This window comes from Cydia amplana, chromosome 6 (genome assembly GCF_948474715.1).
Source record: "Cydia amplana chromosome 6, ilCydAmpl1.1, whole genome shotgun sequence".
NCBI lineage: Eukaryota > Metazoa > Arthropoda > Insecta > Lepidoptera > Tortricidae > Cydia > Cydia amplana.
In genome coordinates, this window is record NC_086074.1 from 11,895,498 (window position 1) to 11,913,943 (window position 18,446).

The 18,446-nt window shown below is 35.3% G+C and overlaps 1 protein-coding gene across 1 annotated transcript; it reads right to left on the minus strand.

Moving 5' to 3' along the window:
• Positions 1-280: 280 nt before the first annotated feature.
• Positions 281-5,201, minus strand: LOC134649251 (fungal protease inhibitor-1-like). The gene is made up of 3 exons (XM_063503972.1): positions 5,051-5,201; positions 3,862-4,061; positions 281-436 (listed from the first exon to the last, which is right to left on the minus strand). Exons 2-3 carry the CDS (start codon positions 4,058-4,060, stop codon positions 318-320), a joined length of 318 nt encoding a protein of 105 aa, XP_063360042.1. The 5' UTR covers position 4,061; positions 5,051-5,201; the 3' UTR covers positions 281-317.
• Positions 5,202-18,446: the final 13,245 nt, after the last annotated feature.

Here is an 18,446-nt window from a genome sequence, read left to right on the forward strand (position 1 = left end):
TCCGAAAGGTCGACATACCTGGTAAAGAAGGCTTTTTATGTGACTTATTAAAAGTAGAAGAGAAGTCTTATCAATATCAGTTCATTATACGAATTGTTACATTAAGCTTGAGTAAAGGTTTTATGTTTCCTCCCATAAAATCTGTAAACCAATTTGAAAAACATTGATTTTAATTTTAATTTTTAAATTGAAAGACTTTCTGGCTGGGTACGGTATTATCAACGTGTAAGGGTGTAATATAGCTCAGCCTGTCTGATGAGGCGCGAACAATCATAAAAAGTACTAGTTAGAATTTTTTATTGCATATTATTAGTTGATTAGTTCCTTTTCTGCACTTTAGCACAAACGCCGCTGACGCAGAAGAGCGGCTCGCGACACACGGCGGCCGGGGTTTCCCCTAACTCCTTGCTGTAAGTCTTGCACCTGGCACCTTCCGCTGTAAAATAATTACAGATAATTAGAAAAAACGTTTACTTTAAAGGATCATGCCGAATTTGGCCTACGATTCGGCAAGCATGCTATATATACGATAAATTTAATCATATTACAATCTCATACATATATTAGGTACGAAGATAACGGCCGTTTAACCTAGTTGAGTTCGAATCCCGATAAGGACATTTGTTTTGTATTGAGCATGGATATTTTGGTGTATTAGAATTGTTTATTTATTTTATACGATAATAGTTCAGGTTGAACTTAGCATTTTTACTCTTTTTTGTTCACTGTAAGTAGTAGGACAGTAGTGGCAATGAATTTAAGGGTACCACTAGCAGAGCGAGGTGAAAAGATTATAATTGAAGCTTTAGGTATAAAATACGTACCTATCCACATGTATCGCATCCTACATCATTTTAACCCACTCTTTTTGTTTTAAAAGCGATTGTAATCCCAGGATATGCCTAATGTACCTACAATTGTCTGCCTGTCTACAATTTTTGACAACTGTGACAATTTTTCAAATTTATATTATTATTATTATGCTGGCTACATCCTAGCAAAACGTTTTGCAATTATATCTACGTCCTGAGCTGATTGCTCTGACTGGTTATAATAGGAACAAGTTCGAAGGCCTTCATAACAAAAGATTAATAAGTTCTATTGCCCACGGGTGCGGATGGGGCTCATTAGCCGCGCTACGTGCAACCATGCCTTGTTGTGTAACAATAGAACCGACTAAAACTGCTATCCCGTAGCTACTTTACCACTTCTAATTCTTCTAAACCCTATAATTAATACTTGGAACAGCTAGGACAGGACAAAAATAAGAAAAACCGGCCAAGTGCGAGTCGGACTCGCGCACGGAGGGTTCCGCACCATCAACAAAAAATAGAGCAAAACAAGCAAAAAAAAACGGTCACCCATCCAAGTACTGACCCCGCCCGACGTTGCTTAACTTCGGTCAAAAATCACGTTTGTTGTATGGGAGCCCCACTTAAATCTTTATTTTATTCTGTTTTTAGTATTTGTTGTTATACTAACAATTTCGTATTAATTAAGTAATTATATAACAATATAATTTCAGCTATCACGGTTCGTGAGATACAGCCTGGTGACAGACGGACGGACGGACGGACGGACGGACGGACGGACAGCGGAGTCTTAGTAATAGGGTCCCGTTTTTACCCTTTGGGTACGGAACCCTAAAAAGTGCCTGAGCGTATATTCTGTTTTCAGTAAGTTTGCTACCTTTCGACGTATTAACCTTATATGAATAAAAACATTAACATTCACGATTATGCCCCATTTCGTTTCAGTTCCTTCCTTACAAATATATAAGAATGGCAATCGGATTTGATATTGTGTAGATAACCACAACAACATTTGTTTCGGTATTCCGTTGTTTTTATTTTTATTTCGATGTATAGCGGTTTGATTGAACTTAACACCTATAAAACCTCAAATCACTCGTCTGCGATAGGCATTTAGTGCTGGAAAGCTGAAAAAAAAAAGATTCCTATTTCGTTCTGTAAACTGCTAAACGTTTTGAATGAAAAGGGTTACAGTGTTTCAAACTTATAAATTATTAGTTTTATGCTGGCTACATTCTAGCAAACCCTTTTGCAATAAGCGAGATTGTAATATATACGTCACATCGATTACTCTTTGTTTGAATTTAGCCATAAAAAAAATTGGTGCTCTCTCCAAGTGCAACGAATGACGGTACTGTAACTGGGATGTGAATTTATATTCCGATCGGGCGAGAAAATGCATTGCAGAAAACTTAAAAGAATTAAGTTTTATAATAGTCAGCTTTCAATTGTAGGGCAAACTACAATTGAAGGAAGAAAAGAGCATGATTAAAAAATTGGAGCCGTGTAGGTAAATAACATTAAAATTGTTCTCATGGAAATGCTTATACATACATATAGAGTTCACTAGGGAACAAGACCCTACTCTAGATGTCTCGTGGAAATACGAAAAGTTAACGGGGTCAAGAGAGAAAGCGAAGCGGCGCTCTCCAACGATCAATCCGAGAGCGCTATTCAATGTGTGAAATAAAGCAGCGAATAAGTGACACTGGTTTACTGATGCTGAAGTAACATGGGTCAAACGAAAACAGATAAGACCAATTTTATCAATAAACATAAGTATTTTATGATACCATACAAATACCTACCTACCTAAAGAAAACCTTAGTTTTACGGAAAAAACGCCAGTTTTCCCTGTTTAGTGCCACTTCACTCGTCTACCTTTTGAGGTATCTTTTGATTTCAACTGTTATATTAATTATTGAGTTAAAGGAATTATTCTTGTGGTTCTTAGCTTTTCATCCTACCGGACGGCACAGACCTGGGGCCAATTTTTGATTTGTAGGCTTCTTCTTTTTAGGTAGGTAGTTTTAGTTTATTCTGTTTAGTTCTTAGTTTAATTTATTTTTGTTAGTTTTAATTTGTTAACTTAAATGTATTATTTTTTGTAATAAATTGACTAGAGATATTATATTATAACTTATTAAATGCACGTTTTTCTGATATTCTTGGCTTAAGACTGTTATATTTATATTGTAGATTTAGGCCCTTGCGAGCTTTTATGTACGACTTTTATTTTTGTCTGCTTCAAAATTTCATACCTGGTTGTTTTACAAAACAGCTAGGGACCTACTCATTACGCCCCATTCAATAACCTTTAAAAACGTTTATCAAGTATATGTTTTTACCTGAATTCTTTTATTTTTATTCGTCATAAAAAAGAAACTTGAATGACAACTTATAAAAAAACGGGAATAAGAAAGTAACTAAAGATTCAACCTAATCTTTAGTCCGTTGTCCACTCACCAATAGCCGTCCACATATAGGTTAATACCATGTGTACACAACATACATCTAACTCTTACGCCATTATGGCGGATACGGCACTAAAATCTGCCATTAGTGGCTTGCTTATTCAAGCAATAAAATGGCGTCAGGTAGGTCCGGCGCTACAATACAAAGCGGAGCCGGCATTCGTTGGTAGTTATAAACGGTAGTCCTACCATGCACTGGTTAAGCTCGTCATCCGTTCTGGTTCTTACGGAACAGGTGGCATGCGTAAACGGGCCATTTTATTCAAAGTTGTCCCCTACACTTTTTTTTCAAAATTGGGATTTTTTATGAAACATGAGCTCTCTTAAATAGATCCTAATAGGAGAAAAACAGAGTCCCAAAATTTCCATAAATTTTATGATCTTTCCATTCCGTGACCGCCATACAAAGTCTATGAAAAATGGTAACGGAATGGGAAAAACACCTTGGGACATTTTTTTTCTTCTATTAAAATAGAAAGAGCTCGTGATTCTGAGTAGAAATAACATAAAAAAACTTAAAATAAAATGGCCCAAACGCATTTATTCAACATTAACAAAGGTAGGGTCCTACTCACCGAGCAGAGTGACGCAAGCAGGACAGCAGCCGCACTTGCCAGAGTGGTTGGGCTTGTAGATGGACGGCGAGTGGCAGCTCGAGGACTGCACGGGGGCGCTGCACGGGTGCTGCTTGCAGTAGTTGGTGCCACACACCAAGTCGCCGCAGGCGAGAGCCAGAGCGCACGCCAGCACAAATAGGATCAGAGCTGCCTTCATGCTGTAATAGCCAAAATTAAATCGTAAAAAACGTAAGACAATAATCTTAGTTATTACAGTCACACCAAAGAAAATAAACGTCCAATTACATTTTAAGTTAAATGTTCATGCGTGTTGGATATTCTGTATTTTTGAAACAGAAAAGCAAACACATAGTAGGGACCTACACATATTCTTCATGTCGCAAATTAACGCAAATAAATGAAATAAAGAGGGTGTGTGGATAGGCGTTACATTAAATATTTAACAATAATAAACAGTAGGTAGCGTAAGCTGTTAGTAGTAATATTTGAGGAAGCTTTTCAAGTTTTAGTAAGTACGTTTATTAAAAAAATTATATTGGTATAAATAAGGCGTTAGGACGTGGGCTATTAGATATGTGTTAGCCATTTGTGTGGCATTATTTACCTATTAGGTTGTTACCCACATTATCCATTCAAATCGAAATTTATACCGAGCCTGGGTCCCGTGTAAAAATTAGCTTAAATAAAAACAAGAACATGAAACCCGCAAACCGTTCCGAAACTGATTAATTCGGAATTTGGTAATCCCGAGTGATCTGCACAAAACTGAAAGCGATTGCCCGCTCTCGGCGGCTTTGAACGCCGATTCCTGAGCGTTCGTGCTGCGAATGAATAATGTACTCACAGAAAAGCTTTTTCAATGTCTAAGTACGCGACGTGATTTACTACATAACAGAACTACTCCCTACGCTAATAATGGGATGTGGTGTGGTATTCCCATATTTTGTACATATTTCAAAATTATTTCATGACAAACATAGTACTTAGGAAATATATACACGGAAAATATATGACTAGTATTGTGGACGTGTGGTAGAGGTGTGGACTACACTCTTCTATGTAATAGCTACTTACATAGAGGAGTGTAGTCCACACCTTTTCTGTTGTAATAGTATTAATAATTTATTAAATGTGTAGAATTTTCAATGGACTAATTAATATTAATTGTATAAAATAAGTTTCTTACTTTCTTATATGTAGTTAAGATCCGTCTGAAATGAGCTGCGTTCGAATGGAATGTGAATCGAAAAGCACCGAGCAGCAGTTATACAAATAGCTCCAGATAACCCCGGGACGTGTTTACTTCGCAACTTGCTCTCTGGAGCTCATATCTTTGTGTTTCTCGTCTTTATCTTTAAACTTGTTGCTGGCAACGATAGCACTTCGTGGAATAGTTATTGTCATTTTGTAATTAACTGTAAATTATCACTATTTATGAGTGAGCCTAACAAACATGATTACTAAAATATCAGTAAGCAAGTGGCGGCTGATTTGTATAAATTTTCCTATGCCACAGGATCCCTTGAATTTCAGTTTGTTATGTTAGTTATGTTTATTTAGGAAACTATTTTTTTTTTGGTGACAAGAGCTGTCGTTTTTTGATATCATGACTACTTACATCTGTTTTTAATTTGTCTACATCTGTTTTTCTGACGGACAGACAGACAGACAGACGCACGAGTGATCCTATAAGGGTTCCGTTTTTTTCCTTTTGAGGTACGGAATCCTAAAAACGATAAATAACATCGTTAAGAAACAAAATTAGAATTTTACATGACCGATGGACAAGATAGTAGTGTGTTTCATTAGCTTTATATCATGGCCCGATTGTTTAAAAGGTTTTTATAACATTAAAAGGCTTGAAAAAGGGTAAAATTAATAGCAAACAGACCCTGGGCTATGTCACTAATGACAAATGTAGATTACGAGTATATACGTACTATTACGTATACCAGGTGCGCTGTAGGTATAAGATAACATGGGCGACCTTTAGCATTTTCCGGCGAAAGCCGCGAGAGCCTAATGGACTCCATAGCTTTTACGAATAACGTCTGATGAATTTTGTGCTCTTACCACTTAAAGCGATATTCGATATCGTTCCGACGTAGCGCGCAGTCATAACATGTCGTGTCATTTATTAACGTTGCTCGATATAAAGAGTGTCCCAAAAAGGACGCAAGATTTGAAATTGATGAAAAACACATTTTTTTTTCGTTATAATTTCGTATATAAAATCTTGAAATACATAAAATAGGGTTATTTGTGGAATAATACGTCAGGCTAATGTCCCCCTAGGCTTTGCTGGCACATACGCACTCTTTTGTCAAAATGTTCTATGACCATTTTGCATAGATGCGGCTGAATTTCTCCAATGCAGCGTCGAATTTCTTTTTTTAAAGCACGAGTGGTTGTGGGCTTATTGGCATAGACTTTAGACTTTAAATAACCCCATTAAAAGAAGTCTAAAGGCGTTAAATCGCAAGATCTAGGGGGCCAGTTCTGATCACCGAATCGAAAGATCACACGACTAGGAAATGTTGCATGCAGTAATTGCATCGTTTCTCTGGCTGGGTGGCAAGTGGCCCCGTCTTGTTAAAACCACATTGCTTCCACATCGATATCCTCTAATTCGGCTAGAAAAAATCTTGTTAGGTATTATGTCGCGATATCGAACTCCATTAACAATAACTGCTTGACCGGCCTCATTTTGAAAAAAATATGGTCCAATAATGCCTCCAGCCCAAAATCCGCACCAAACAGTGACTCGTTCCACAAATAACCCTATTTTAGGTATTTATTTCAAGATTTTATATACAAATATATTATAACGAATAAAAAAATGTGTTTTTCATCAATTTCAAATCTTGCGTCCTTTTTGGGACACCCTTTAAATTGTATTTAGGACATTATAGATGCTATACTAGCCTCCGCTCGCGACTTCGACCGTGTAAAAGTCGTAGACAATTTACAACCCCTTAGGATTTAAATTTTAAAACTACTCGTAGTACACCTCCTTTTGAAATCTGACGTATCAAATCAGACAACTACCTATGTATTTGGTAAATCGTATCATGAAAATACCTACGTAAATATAAAATCATTTATAACTTCTACAACACTGCCGTCTCGGCTAAAGTGGTCGTAAAACAAACACTCTAAGAGATTAAAGGTAGATTAGGTTGAACTGAACGTATTACCTATTCATGTGTTTCAGATTACAAAAAGCCAATAACGGTGCTTTCATATATAAAATATGTCTCGCCTACGTGAACATCAATCTTGGTTCAGTTACAATTCAATCACGAAGACATGAAATCCGCGTAGCTCGATTATGCTATACTTACGATGCTTTAGATGCACAATAATTTGCCATTCGAAATTAGCTTCGGAATTTATGAAAATAGCATCTATCATAGAACAAAATGCCGTAAATTTGAAACGAACATTTATTTGGTTTTTGTAGGTAAGGTTAAACATTAGAGGTTCCTTTATGTTTAGTAATTTCAATGAGGTTTGTAATATATCAGCAACTATCGCTAAAGCTTGTTGCGCATAAAAACTGTGTTGGGTTTAGAGGAAAAATACATGAATCTGCATTTCAATTTCGTGGTAACACCGCCACAGAGCGTCATGTACCTATGTAGTGGAAAAATAAACAAACGCAAAGGATGAGTGTGGAATGGAAAAGTAAAACAAAAGCGTAGCACGGAGAGTGCGCGGTCTTAATAGAGTGGTATTGCAGTGGAAGTGGCAAGCGCGCCGTTTGCAGGCCTGGGGCCTTATTTTTAAGTGTACATTTGAAGTATCCAAATTATGTTGAAAACGTGTTAGTTGTGTTTGAATAACAGTATAGGTATCATAAAGATGGTTTAAAAATCGTGTTTGACAGCCGAAGGTTAAGAATCATGTTGGTTCTCTTTAATGCACGGTACCTACTTGTTGCTACGTTTGAAACTTTGAACGCGCTGCGCTATCCGAAACAGTGAGTGATACTTGTCTGACCAGTACCACTAAAGGCCTAGCGCATACCACTTCGTTCGTTCCTTCGTCTATTTTCCTCTCTATCGCTTTTGCATGTTTGAGCGATAGAGTGGCAGATAGCGAAAATTTCATTTTATATGTTAGATCGCTTTAGATTTAGAACACGAGACCGCAACGCAACGCAACTGGTGTTTAGTAATAGGCGAAATTAAAAGGTTAATGAATGTAGTAAATATTACATACATTAATCTTTTGGCCGCCACGTTAATAAAGAAATAAAGTCTCATTTTCATCAACGCCATTTCAAAAATTGCACGTAAAAAAACCTGACTAAAGCCACGACTTGATATGAAGTTGTGGCGTGTGGGGCACGAAATGTACTGACTATATCAAGTCAATGGTGGTGAAAAGGTTAATATTTCATATTTTCATTTCTGAATACGGCCCTCGAGCTGCGACGGCGTGTGCGATTAATTAACGGCCGCGGTCCAGGGGATGATGACCGGGACACGTGTAGGTACAGTTAGCAGCAGAAGTTGCTAAGCAGGCGAGATGTTCAAAATTACCTTGACGCGCTCTTATTCTCTTAACAGTAAAGTCGCGTCAAGATCATTTTGAACACCTCGCCCGCTTAGCAACTATTGCTGCTGACTGTATTTAAGCGACAGCTATGATGCGATCACTACAGAAAACGAATTTTTATTGCTTAAATTTTAATTACCTACGAGTATTACTATGATTTTTTAAGTCACAAACAAGTTTACAGCTAAACGTAAGCGATCACTGCTGGTTATGGACGCTAGCAAGTAGCAACTCTAGGAGTGTTATACATGCGCGTTACAGATCCTTTGAAACCCTATACACAGATTTTTAAAAAACCCTACTGTTACCTTATATATATAGAACATATAAGGTAAACACTAGGGTTCATAAAAAATATACCTACATCAAACTACAGGGTAAGGCACGATACCAGGATACTACTGTACTTATAAGCGCTCTGTGAAATTAAATGTATGTACCTAAATATGTTAAACATAATAAACAAAGTACATATATACATAAAGGTACCTTAACCATTAAAAAATACGTCGACATTGACACTTCTTGACATTCGTCATTTTAGATAACGAATATACCCAGTTTAACAACTTCGTAAATAAGATAAAATGTTATTGTATAGGTACTTGGCTATTGTCATCGTTTAAAAAAGACACATCAAATCGTAGTTTAAATAAATAAATTTATTTTGGCTAACTTTTATAAGAATCTACGCATATGTGAAGGCGTACGTCAGTCATATGTTACCATGGTAAAATTATAAGGGTCTGATTACGGCTATGACACCTACGGCTTATCTGGGTTAATTATAACATCCCAGTGTCAAAATTGCCTCATAAGTGCTTTTTCAGACCTTTATTACCTTTTACGGGTAACAACACGTACGTTATCTAGCTATAAAGCTTGAAATGCGTAAACTTAATATCCTTTAAAAAAAATCTACTCTCGTACTTTCGTTTGTCATTTAACCTGTCCTCTCCCACGGCTCATATCTGGGTCAAAAAAGGATAGGGCCATACGTACATTATTAAAGCAACTTTCATTTTAAGTCAATCAAATGCTAGTGGGACAGGGCAGTTTAAAGGGTCGTGCACATACCTTTAAAACCCTACCTTATAGTTGTCACGACAAGTCTTTAGTCTATTCCCCAAAAAAGCATTTGTGCATACACGCAGTATTTTTTTGGCACTTTTTCGATACTTTGTGTAATGACCACTTAAAAAATATTGAATGAAATACATTGTTGCCAACCTTATTTTAAATGTCATCTCTAACAAATAAGTGAACCATAGACATGTTTTTATTAATTTCATTCATTCTTTTTCCGCCCGTACCCTCCATTTTTGCTACTTGTTGAATGAAAAATATTTGTTAAGTTTACAATTTTATTTAAAAGTAAGTGCTTGGTCGTAGAAAAAGTATTGCAACGTTGTTTAACTGGGCCAAAAAATACTCGTGGCGTCATTATTAACAATTTTCGGCTTCGCCTCAAATTGTTACTCACGCCACTCACCTTTTTTGACGTCTCTTAAACAACGGTTGCTAAAAATACTATTATACTAGAGAGGTCAAAAAAGGCGAGTGGCGTGAGTAACAATTTGAGGCGACGCCGAAAATTGTTAGTAAAGACGCCACGAGTATTTTTTGGCTCAGTTAAACAACGTTGCATACAATACTTTTTCTACGACCAAGCACTTACTTTTAAATAAAATTGTAAATTTAACAAATATTTTTAATTCAAGAAGTAGCAAAAATGGAGGGTACGGGCGGGAAAAGAATGGATGAATAAATTAAATAAAAAAAAAACATGTCTATGGTTCACTTATTGGTCAGAGATGACATTTAAAATAAGGTTGGCTGTTGCCAACTGTATTTCATTCAATATTTTTTAAGTGGTCATTACACGAAGTATCGTAAAATCGCCAAAAAGATATTGCGTGTATGCACAAATTCTTTTTTGGGGCATAGACTAAAGACTTGTCTTGACAACTATAAGGTAGGGTTTTAAAGGTATGTGCACGACCCTTTAAATGACAAATAAAAGTACGGGAGTAGAAAACATACTAAAGTACTAGCTGTTGCCCGCGACTTCGTACGCGTGGATTTGTATATTGGTGGTTATATATTCTACATTAGCTTAGAACATTATGCAGCAAGAGATTGCGGTAGGACGGTTAATCATTTCTTAATTATTAATATTATACAATGCATGAGACTTGTCTTTCACAACCTACTAAGTTTCAAGCCCCTAACTGAATAAAATTGTCCTCGATATAATCCCTCTAAACCCCCTTAGAAGATTTTCAGTAATAAAACCTACTACCTAACTACCTATTTACGAAGTTTCAAGTTCCTAGCTTTAAATACAATTTGCACCCTAAGACGAACTTTCATCCCCTTTTTAACCCCCTTAGGGGTTGAATTTCCAAAAACGTTGCAATTACTTTTTTTGTAATCGGCTATTATGCCTTTCTAAGAAGTTTCAAAGCATTTGTAATGGATTCAAACATTCAACCCCTGTTTAACCCTGTTAGGGGATGAATTATACAAAACGCTGAAATTTCTTTTCCTGTATTTTAATAATATCCCGAAAAACAAAGATTCAAGTCCCGCGTTCGAAAAAATGTTTGATATCCATACAAACTTTCAACCCCTTTTTCACCACTTTAGGGGATGAATATTCAATAACGCTGAAATTAGTTTTCTTGTATTTTAATAACATATATATTTACGAAGTTTCAAGTTCCTAGCTTAAAATAAAATTTGAACTCCATACAAAATTTCAACCCCTTTTTAACCCTGTTAAAGGATTTACAAAACGCTGAAATAACTTTCCCTGTCTTCTAATAATATCCCCAAATACAAAGATTCAAGTCCCGCACTTTCAAAAATATTTGATATACGTACAAATTTTCAACCCCATGTTTTACCACCTTGGGGGATGAATTTTTAAAAACGCTGAAATTTGTTTTCTTGTATCTTAATTCAATACCTTTTTGCAAAGTTTCAAGTTCCTAGCTTAAAATAAAATTTGCACCTTAAGACGAACTTTCATCCCCTTTTTAACCCCCTTAGGGGTTGAATTTCCAAACACGTTGCAATTACTTTTTTTTGTAATCGGCTAAACTTCTTAGAAAGGCATAAGCCTTTCTAAGAAGTTTCAAAGCATTTGTAATGGATTCAAACTTTCAACCCCTGTTTAACCCTGTTAGTGGATGAATTTTACAAAACGCTGAAATTACTTTTCCTGTATTTTAATAATATCCCGAAATACAAAGATTCAAGTCCCGCGTTCGAAAAAATGTTTGATATCCATACAAATTTTCAACCCCTTTTTAACCCTGTTAGGGGATTTACAAAACGCTGAAATAACTTTTCCTGTCTTCTAATAATATCCCCAAATACAAAGATTCAAGTCCCGCACTTTCAAAAATATTTGATATCCGTACAAATTTTCAACCCCATGTTTTACCACCTTGGGGAATGAATTTTTAAAAACGCTGAAATTTGTTTTCTTGTATCTTAATTCAATACCTTTTTGCAAAGTTACAAGTTCCTAACTTAAAATAAAATTTGTACCTTAAAACGAACTTTCATCGCCTTTTTAACCCCCTTAGGGGTTGAATTTCCAAAAGCGTTGCAATTACTTTTTTTTGTAATCGGCTATTATGCCTTTCTAAGAAGTTTCAAAGGATTTGTAATGGATTCAAACTTTCAACCCCTGTTTAACCCTGTTAGGGGATGAATTATACAAAACGCTGAAATTACTTTTCCTGTATTTTAATAATATCCCGAAATACAAAGATTCAAGTCCCGCGTTCGAAAAAATGTTTGATATCCATACAAACTTTCAACCCCTTTTTCACCACTTTAGGGGATGAATATTCAAAAACGCTGAAATTACTTTTCTTGTATTTTAATAACATATATTTTTACGAAGTTTCAAGTTCCTAGCTTAAAATAAAATTTGAACTCCATACAAACTTTCAACCCCTTTTTAACCCTGTTAGGGGATGAATTTTACAAAACGCTGAAATAACTTTCCCTGTCTTCTAATAATATCCCAAAATACAAAGATTCAAGTCCCACACTCTCAAAAATATTTGATATCCGTACAAATTTTCAACCCCATGTTTTACCACCTTGGGGGATGAATTTTTAAAAACGCTGAAATTTGTTTTCTTGTATCTTAATTCAATACCTTTTTGCAAAGTTTCAAGTTCCTAGCTTAAAATAAAATTTGCACCCTAAGACGAACTTTCATCCCCTTTTTAACCCCCTTAGGGGTTGAATTTCCAAACACGTTGCAATTACTTTTTTTTGTAATCGGCTATTATGCCTTTCTAAGAAGTTTCAAAGCATTTGTAATGGATTCAAACTTTCAACCCCTGTTTAACCCTGTTAGTGGATGAATTTTACAAAACGCTGAAATTACTTTTCCTGTATTTTAATAATATCCCGAAATACAAAGATTCAAGTCCCGCGTTCGAAAAAATGTTTGATATCCATACACATTTTCAACCCCTTTTTCACCACTTTAGGGGATGAATATTCAAAAACGCTGAAATTAGTTTTCTTGTATTTTAATAACATATATTTTTTTGAAGTTTCATGTTCCTAGCTTAAAATAAAATTTGAACGCCATACAAATTTTCAACCCCTTTTTAACCCTGTTAGGGGATGAATTTTACCAGACGCTGAAATAACTTTTCCTTTCTTCTAATAATATTCCCAAATACAAAGATTCAAGTCCCGCACTCTCAAAAATATTTGATATCCGTACAAATTTTCAACCCCATGTTTTATCACCTTGGGGGATGAATTTTTAAAAACGCTGAAATTTGTTTTCTTGTATCTTAATTCAATACCTATTTGCAAAGTTTCAAGTTCCTAGCTTAAAATAAAATTTGCACCCTAAGACGAACTTTCATCCCCTTTTTAACCCCCTTAGGGGTTGAATTTCCAAAAACGTTGCAATTACTTTTTTTTGTTATCGGCTATTATGCCTTTCTAAGAAGTTTTAAAGCATTTGTAATGGATTCAAACTTTCAACCCCTGTTTAACCCTGTTAGGGGATGAATTTTACCAAAAGCTGAAATAACTTTTCCTGTATTTTAATAATATCCCGAAATACAAAGATTCAAGTCCCACACTCTCAAAAATATTTGATATCCGTACAAATTTTTAACCTCATGTTTTACCACCTTGTGGAATGAATTTTTAAAAACGCTGAAATTTGTTTTCTTGTATCTTAATTCAATACCTTTTTGCAAAGTTTCAAGTTCCTAGCTTAAAATAAAATTTGCACCCTAAGACGAACTTTCAACCCCTTTTTAACCCCTTTAGGGGTTGAATTTCCAAAAACGTTGCAATTACTTTTTTTTGTAATCGGCTATTATGCCTTTCTAAGAAGTTTCAAAGCATTTGTAATGGATTCAAACTTTCAACCCCTGTTTAACCCTGTTAGGGGATGAATTTTACCAAAAGCTGAAATAACTTTTCCTGTCTTCTAATAATATCCCGAAATACAAAGAGTCAAGTCCCGCACTCTCAAAAATATTTGATATCCGTACAAATTTTTAACCTCATGTTTTACCACCTTGGGGGATGAATTTTTAAAAACGCTGAAATTTGTTTTCTTGCATCTTAATTTAATACCTATTTGCAAAGTTTCAAGTTCCTAGCTTAAAATAAAATTTGCACCCTAAGACGAACTTTCATCCCCTTTTTAACCCCCTTAGGGGTTGAATTTCCAAAAACGTTGCAATTACTTTTTTTTGTTATCGGCTATTATGCCTTTCTAAGAAGTTTTAAAGCATTTGTAATGGATTCAAACTTTCAACCCCTGTTTAACCCTGTTAGGGGATGAATTTTACAAAACGCTGAAATTACTTTTCCTGTATTTTAATAATATCCCCAAATACAAAGATTCAAGTCCCGTACTCTCAAAAAATCTCCGTACAAATTTTCAACCCCTTTTTTACCACCTTGGGGGATGAATTTTTAAAAACGCTGAAATTAGTTTTCTTGTTTTTTAATTTAATACCTTTTTACGAAGTTTCAAGGTCCTAGCTTCAAATAAAATTTGCACCCCAGGACAAAGTTTCATCCCCTTTTTTACCCCCTTAGAGGTTGAATTACCTAAAACGTCGCAATTACTTTTTTTTGTAATCGGCTATTACGCCTTTCTAAGAAGTTTCAAAGCATTTGTATTGGATTCAAACTTTCAACCCCTTTTTAACCCTGTTAGGGGATGAATTTTCAAAAACACTGAAATTACTTTTCCCGTCTTATAATAATATCCCCATATACAAAGTTTCAAGTCTAACACTCACAAAAATATTTGATCTCCATACAAACTTTCAACCCCTTTTTCACCACCTTGGGGGATGAATTTTCGAAAAGGCAGAAATTAATTTTCTTGTTTTTTAATATAGTACATTTTTACGAAGTTTCAAGGTCCTAGCTTAAAATAAAATTTGCACCCCAGGACAAAGTTTCATCCCCTTTTTACCCCCTTAGAGGTTGAATTACCTAAAACGTCGCAATTACTTTTTTTTTGTCATCGGCTATTATGCCTTTCTAAGAAGTTTCAAAGCATTTGTAATGGATTCAAACTTTCAACCCCTTTTTAACCCTGTTAGGGGATGAATTTTCAAAAACGCTGAAATTACTTTTCCCGTCTTATAATAATATCCCCATATACAAAGTTTCAAGTCCAACACTCACAAAAATATTTGATCTCCATACAAACTTTCAACCCCTTTTTCACCACCTTGGGGGATGAATTTTCGAAAACGCAGAAATTAATTTTCTTGTTTTTTAATATAGTACATTTTTACGAAGTTTCAATGTCCTAGCTTAAAATAAAATTTGCACCCCAGGACAAAGTTTCATCCCCTTTTTTACCCCCTTAGAGGTTGAATTACCTAAAACGTCGCAATTACTTTTTTTTGTCATCGGCTATTATGCCTTTCTAAGAAGTTTCAAAGCATTTGTAATGGATTCAAACTTTCAACCCCTTTTTAACCCTGTTAGGGGATGAATTTTCAAAAACGCTGAAATTACTTTTCCCGTCTTATAATAATATCCCCATATACAAAGTTTCAAGTCTAACACTCACAAAAATATTTGATCTCCATACAAACTTTCAACCCCTTTTTCACCACCTTGGGGGATGAATTTTCGAAAACGCAGAAATTAATTTTCTTGTTTTTTAATATAGTACATTTCTACGAAGTTTCAAGGTCCTAGCTTAAAATAAAATTTGCACCCCAGGACAAAGTTTCATCCCCTTTTTTACCCCCTTAGAGGTTGAATTACCTAAAACGTCGCAATTACTTTTTTTTTGTCATCGGCTATTATGCCTTTCTAAGAAGTTTCAAAGCATTTGTAATGGATTCAAACTTTCAACCCCTTTTTAACCCTGTTAGGGGATGAATTTTCAAAAACGCTGAAATTACTTTTCCCGTCTTATAATAATATCCCCATATACAAAGTTTCAAGTCCAACACTCACAAAAATATTTGATCTCCATACAAACTTTCAACCCCTTTTTCACCACCTTGGGGGATGAATTTTCGAAAACGCAGAAATTAATTTTCTTGTTTTTTAATATAGTACATTTTTACGAAGTTTCAATGTCCTAGCTTAAAATAAAATTTGCACCCCAGGACAAAGTTTCATCCCCTTTTTTACCCCCTTAGAGGTTGAATTACCTAAAACGTCGCAATTACTTTTTTTTGTCATCGGCTATTATGCCTTTCTAAGAAGTTTCAAAGCATTTGTAATGGATTCAAACTTTCAACCCCTTTTTAACCCTGTTAGGGGATGAATTTTCAAAAACGCTGAAATTACTTTTCCCGTCTTATAATAATATCCCCATATACAAAGTTTCAAGTCCAACACTCACAAAAATATTTGATCTCCATACAAACTTTCAACCCCTTTTTCACCACCTTGGGGGATGAATTTTCGAAAACGCAGAAATTAATTTTCTTGTTTTTTAATATAGTACATTTTTACAAAGTTTCAAATTCCTCGCTTGAAATAAAACTTGCACCCCATACAACCTTTCATCCCCTTTTTAACCCCCTTAGGGGTTGAATTTTTCAAAATCGCTTCTTATCTCTTGTACACTTTACAAATTCAACCTAGTGTGCAAATTTCAACTTTCTAGCTTTTGTAGTTTCGGCTCTGCGTTGATGAATCAGTCAGTCAGTCAGTCAGTCAGTCAGTCAGTCAGGACACTTGCATTTATATATATAGATTAGGCTTATGAATACCTATAAGCACTGTGGTTATAATCAGACAGCAAACCGGCATGTTGTTTAAGTTTTAAAAACTTGTATGTATAAGTTTATAAAAAGAATTCTGTTAATTAAGTAGGTATTGATAGATAATGCACAGTTTAAGCCGTCAAAGGTACTTTATGTTAAAATTAGTGCAATTTGAAACATAGGTACTTTTGTCAAATGTGGTATTAGGAAGATAGGATTTTTTTGAAATTCTCCCCTTAACCGTCTGACATAAAATTGTAGTTATTATGATTTTCGCCCAGTACCCATAGTACAAGCTTTGCTTAGTTTCGGACTAGGTTGATCTATGTAAGATTGTCCCCAAATAAGTATATATTTACATATACAAAAACTTTTTATAATTTATTGTATTTCTATAAGTGAGAACCTATAATTGGCTCTGTGATTCTATTGTAATTTCTGGATATATGTAGCGCTGTACCAATAAACTAATAAATCGTCAAAACGTCTGTCTTTGTACCGATAGGATCACAACAAGTATTTGCAGTCGGCAAACTCATGAAACATCAATCTTTACTGGATTTATCATCTTGACGCACATCTGGCGGTAATTAAGTGCTTAAACCATAGACTACATCCCGTAGATTCCGCGTTATAAAACGTATAAGTGGGAAGAGAAGCGGTCACAAGTTCACAACATATCTCTTCTTAGGTACTTTCTCTTTTGGCTGTGCCTTTGTTGGGCAATATAGCATTTTGGTAGGGCATTACTCCAAACACAACACAAAGCTAAAGCAGCTGTACACCCCGGTAACGGCATATTTGCTTTAGGTATGTATCAGATTGTCCCCGTTAATATTCATTTTTTTATCTACGTCCATATCATATCCCTTGATATTTTTAGAAACGATAAGCTAACGGCCTTTTCGGCCTATATTAAGTAACCTGTATCTGTGGATGCATCGTAATGTTTACTTAAACATTTTGAACGCCAAACGGCGCATCCATTTGCCGTGCCACTGACGCCACGGGGGTAAAATTTAGTTTTGTGAATAAATAATGCCAACTTAAAAGTGGGGTATAGGTATTTCAGTAGATTTTCATCAAAAAACGATCGACAGCAAATGCCGTCTTTGGCGTCGTTGTCACGATTTTGCGTTGACGTCAATTGCCGTCTGTGGCGTTCAAAAGGTTAAAGTATCGATAACTGGTACTTTAACTACATTAAAATTTAGAACATCTCTGAGAAACAAAGCAATTTGATTTGATTTGACCTCTATTCTAATATCAGACAAAATGACGTTGTCGATATGAAGTGTCAATTGCAAACATTATTGACGAATTTCGTATGTTAATTGTTATTTCTACAACAGCACATATAGCATAATTACCTCTCTAGAACTCACGTTGATACGTTGTTGATATTTTTAACTTATATGCTGGCAGGTTGCAAACGTGGGTGTAACTGAAATGCACAATTGCGCTGTGTTAGTAGGGCGCTATCGCCAATGCGTCGTGATATATTTTGAATAATTTTACGGTTTAGACTCACTTGTTTTAAGTCACTCGCGCGACATGACTGATGCGCGAGTGACTTAAAACAAGTGAGTCTAAACCGTAAAATTATTCAAAATATTGCTTTGTTTCTCAGAGATGTTCTAAATTTTAATGTACTTAGTTAAAGTACCAGTTATCGACACTTTAACCTTTTGAATGCCACAGACGGCAATTGACGTCAACGCAAAATCGTGACAACGACGCCAAAGATGGCATTTGCCGTCG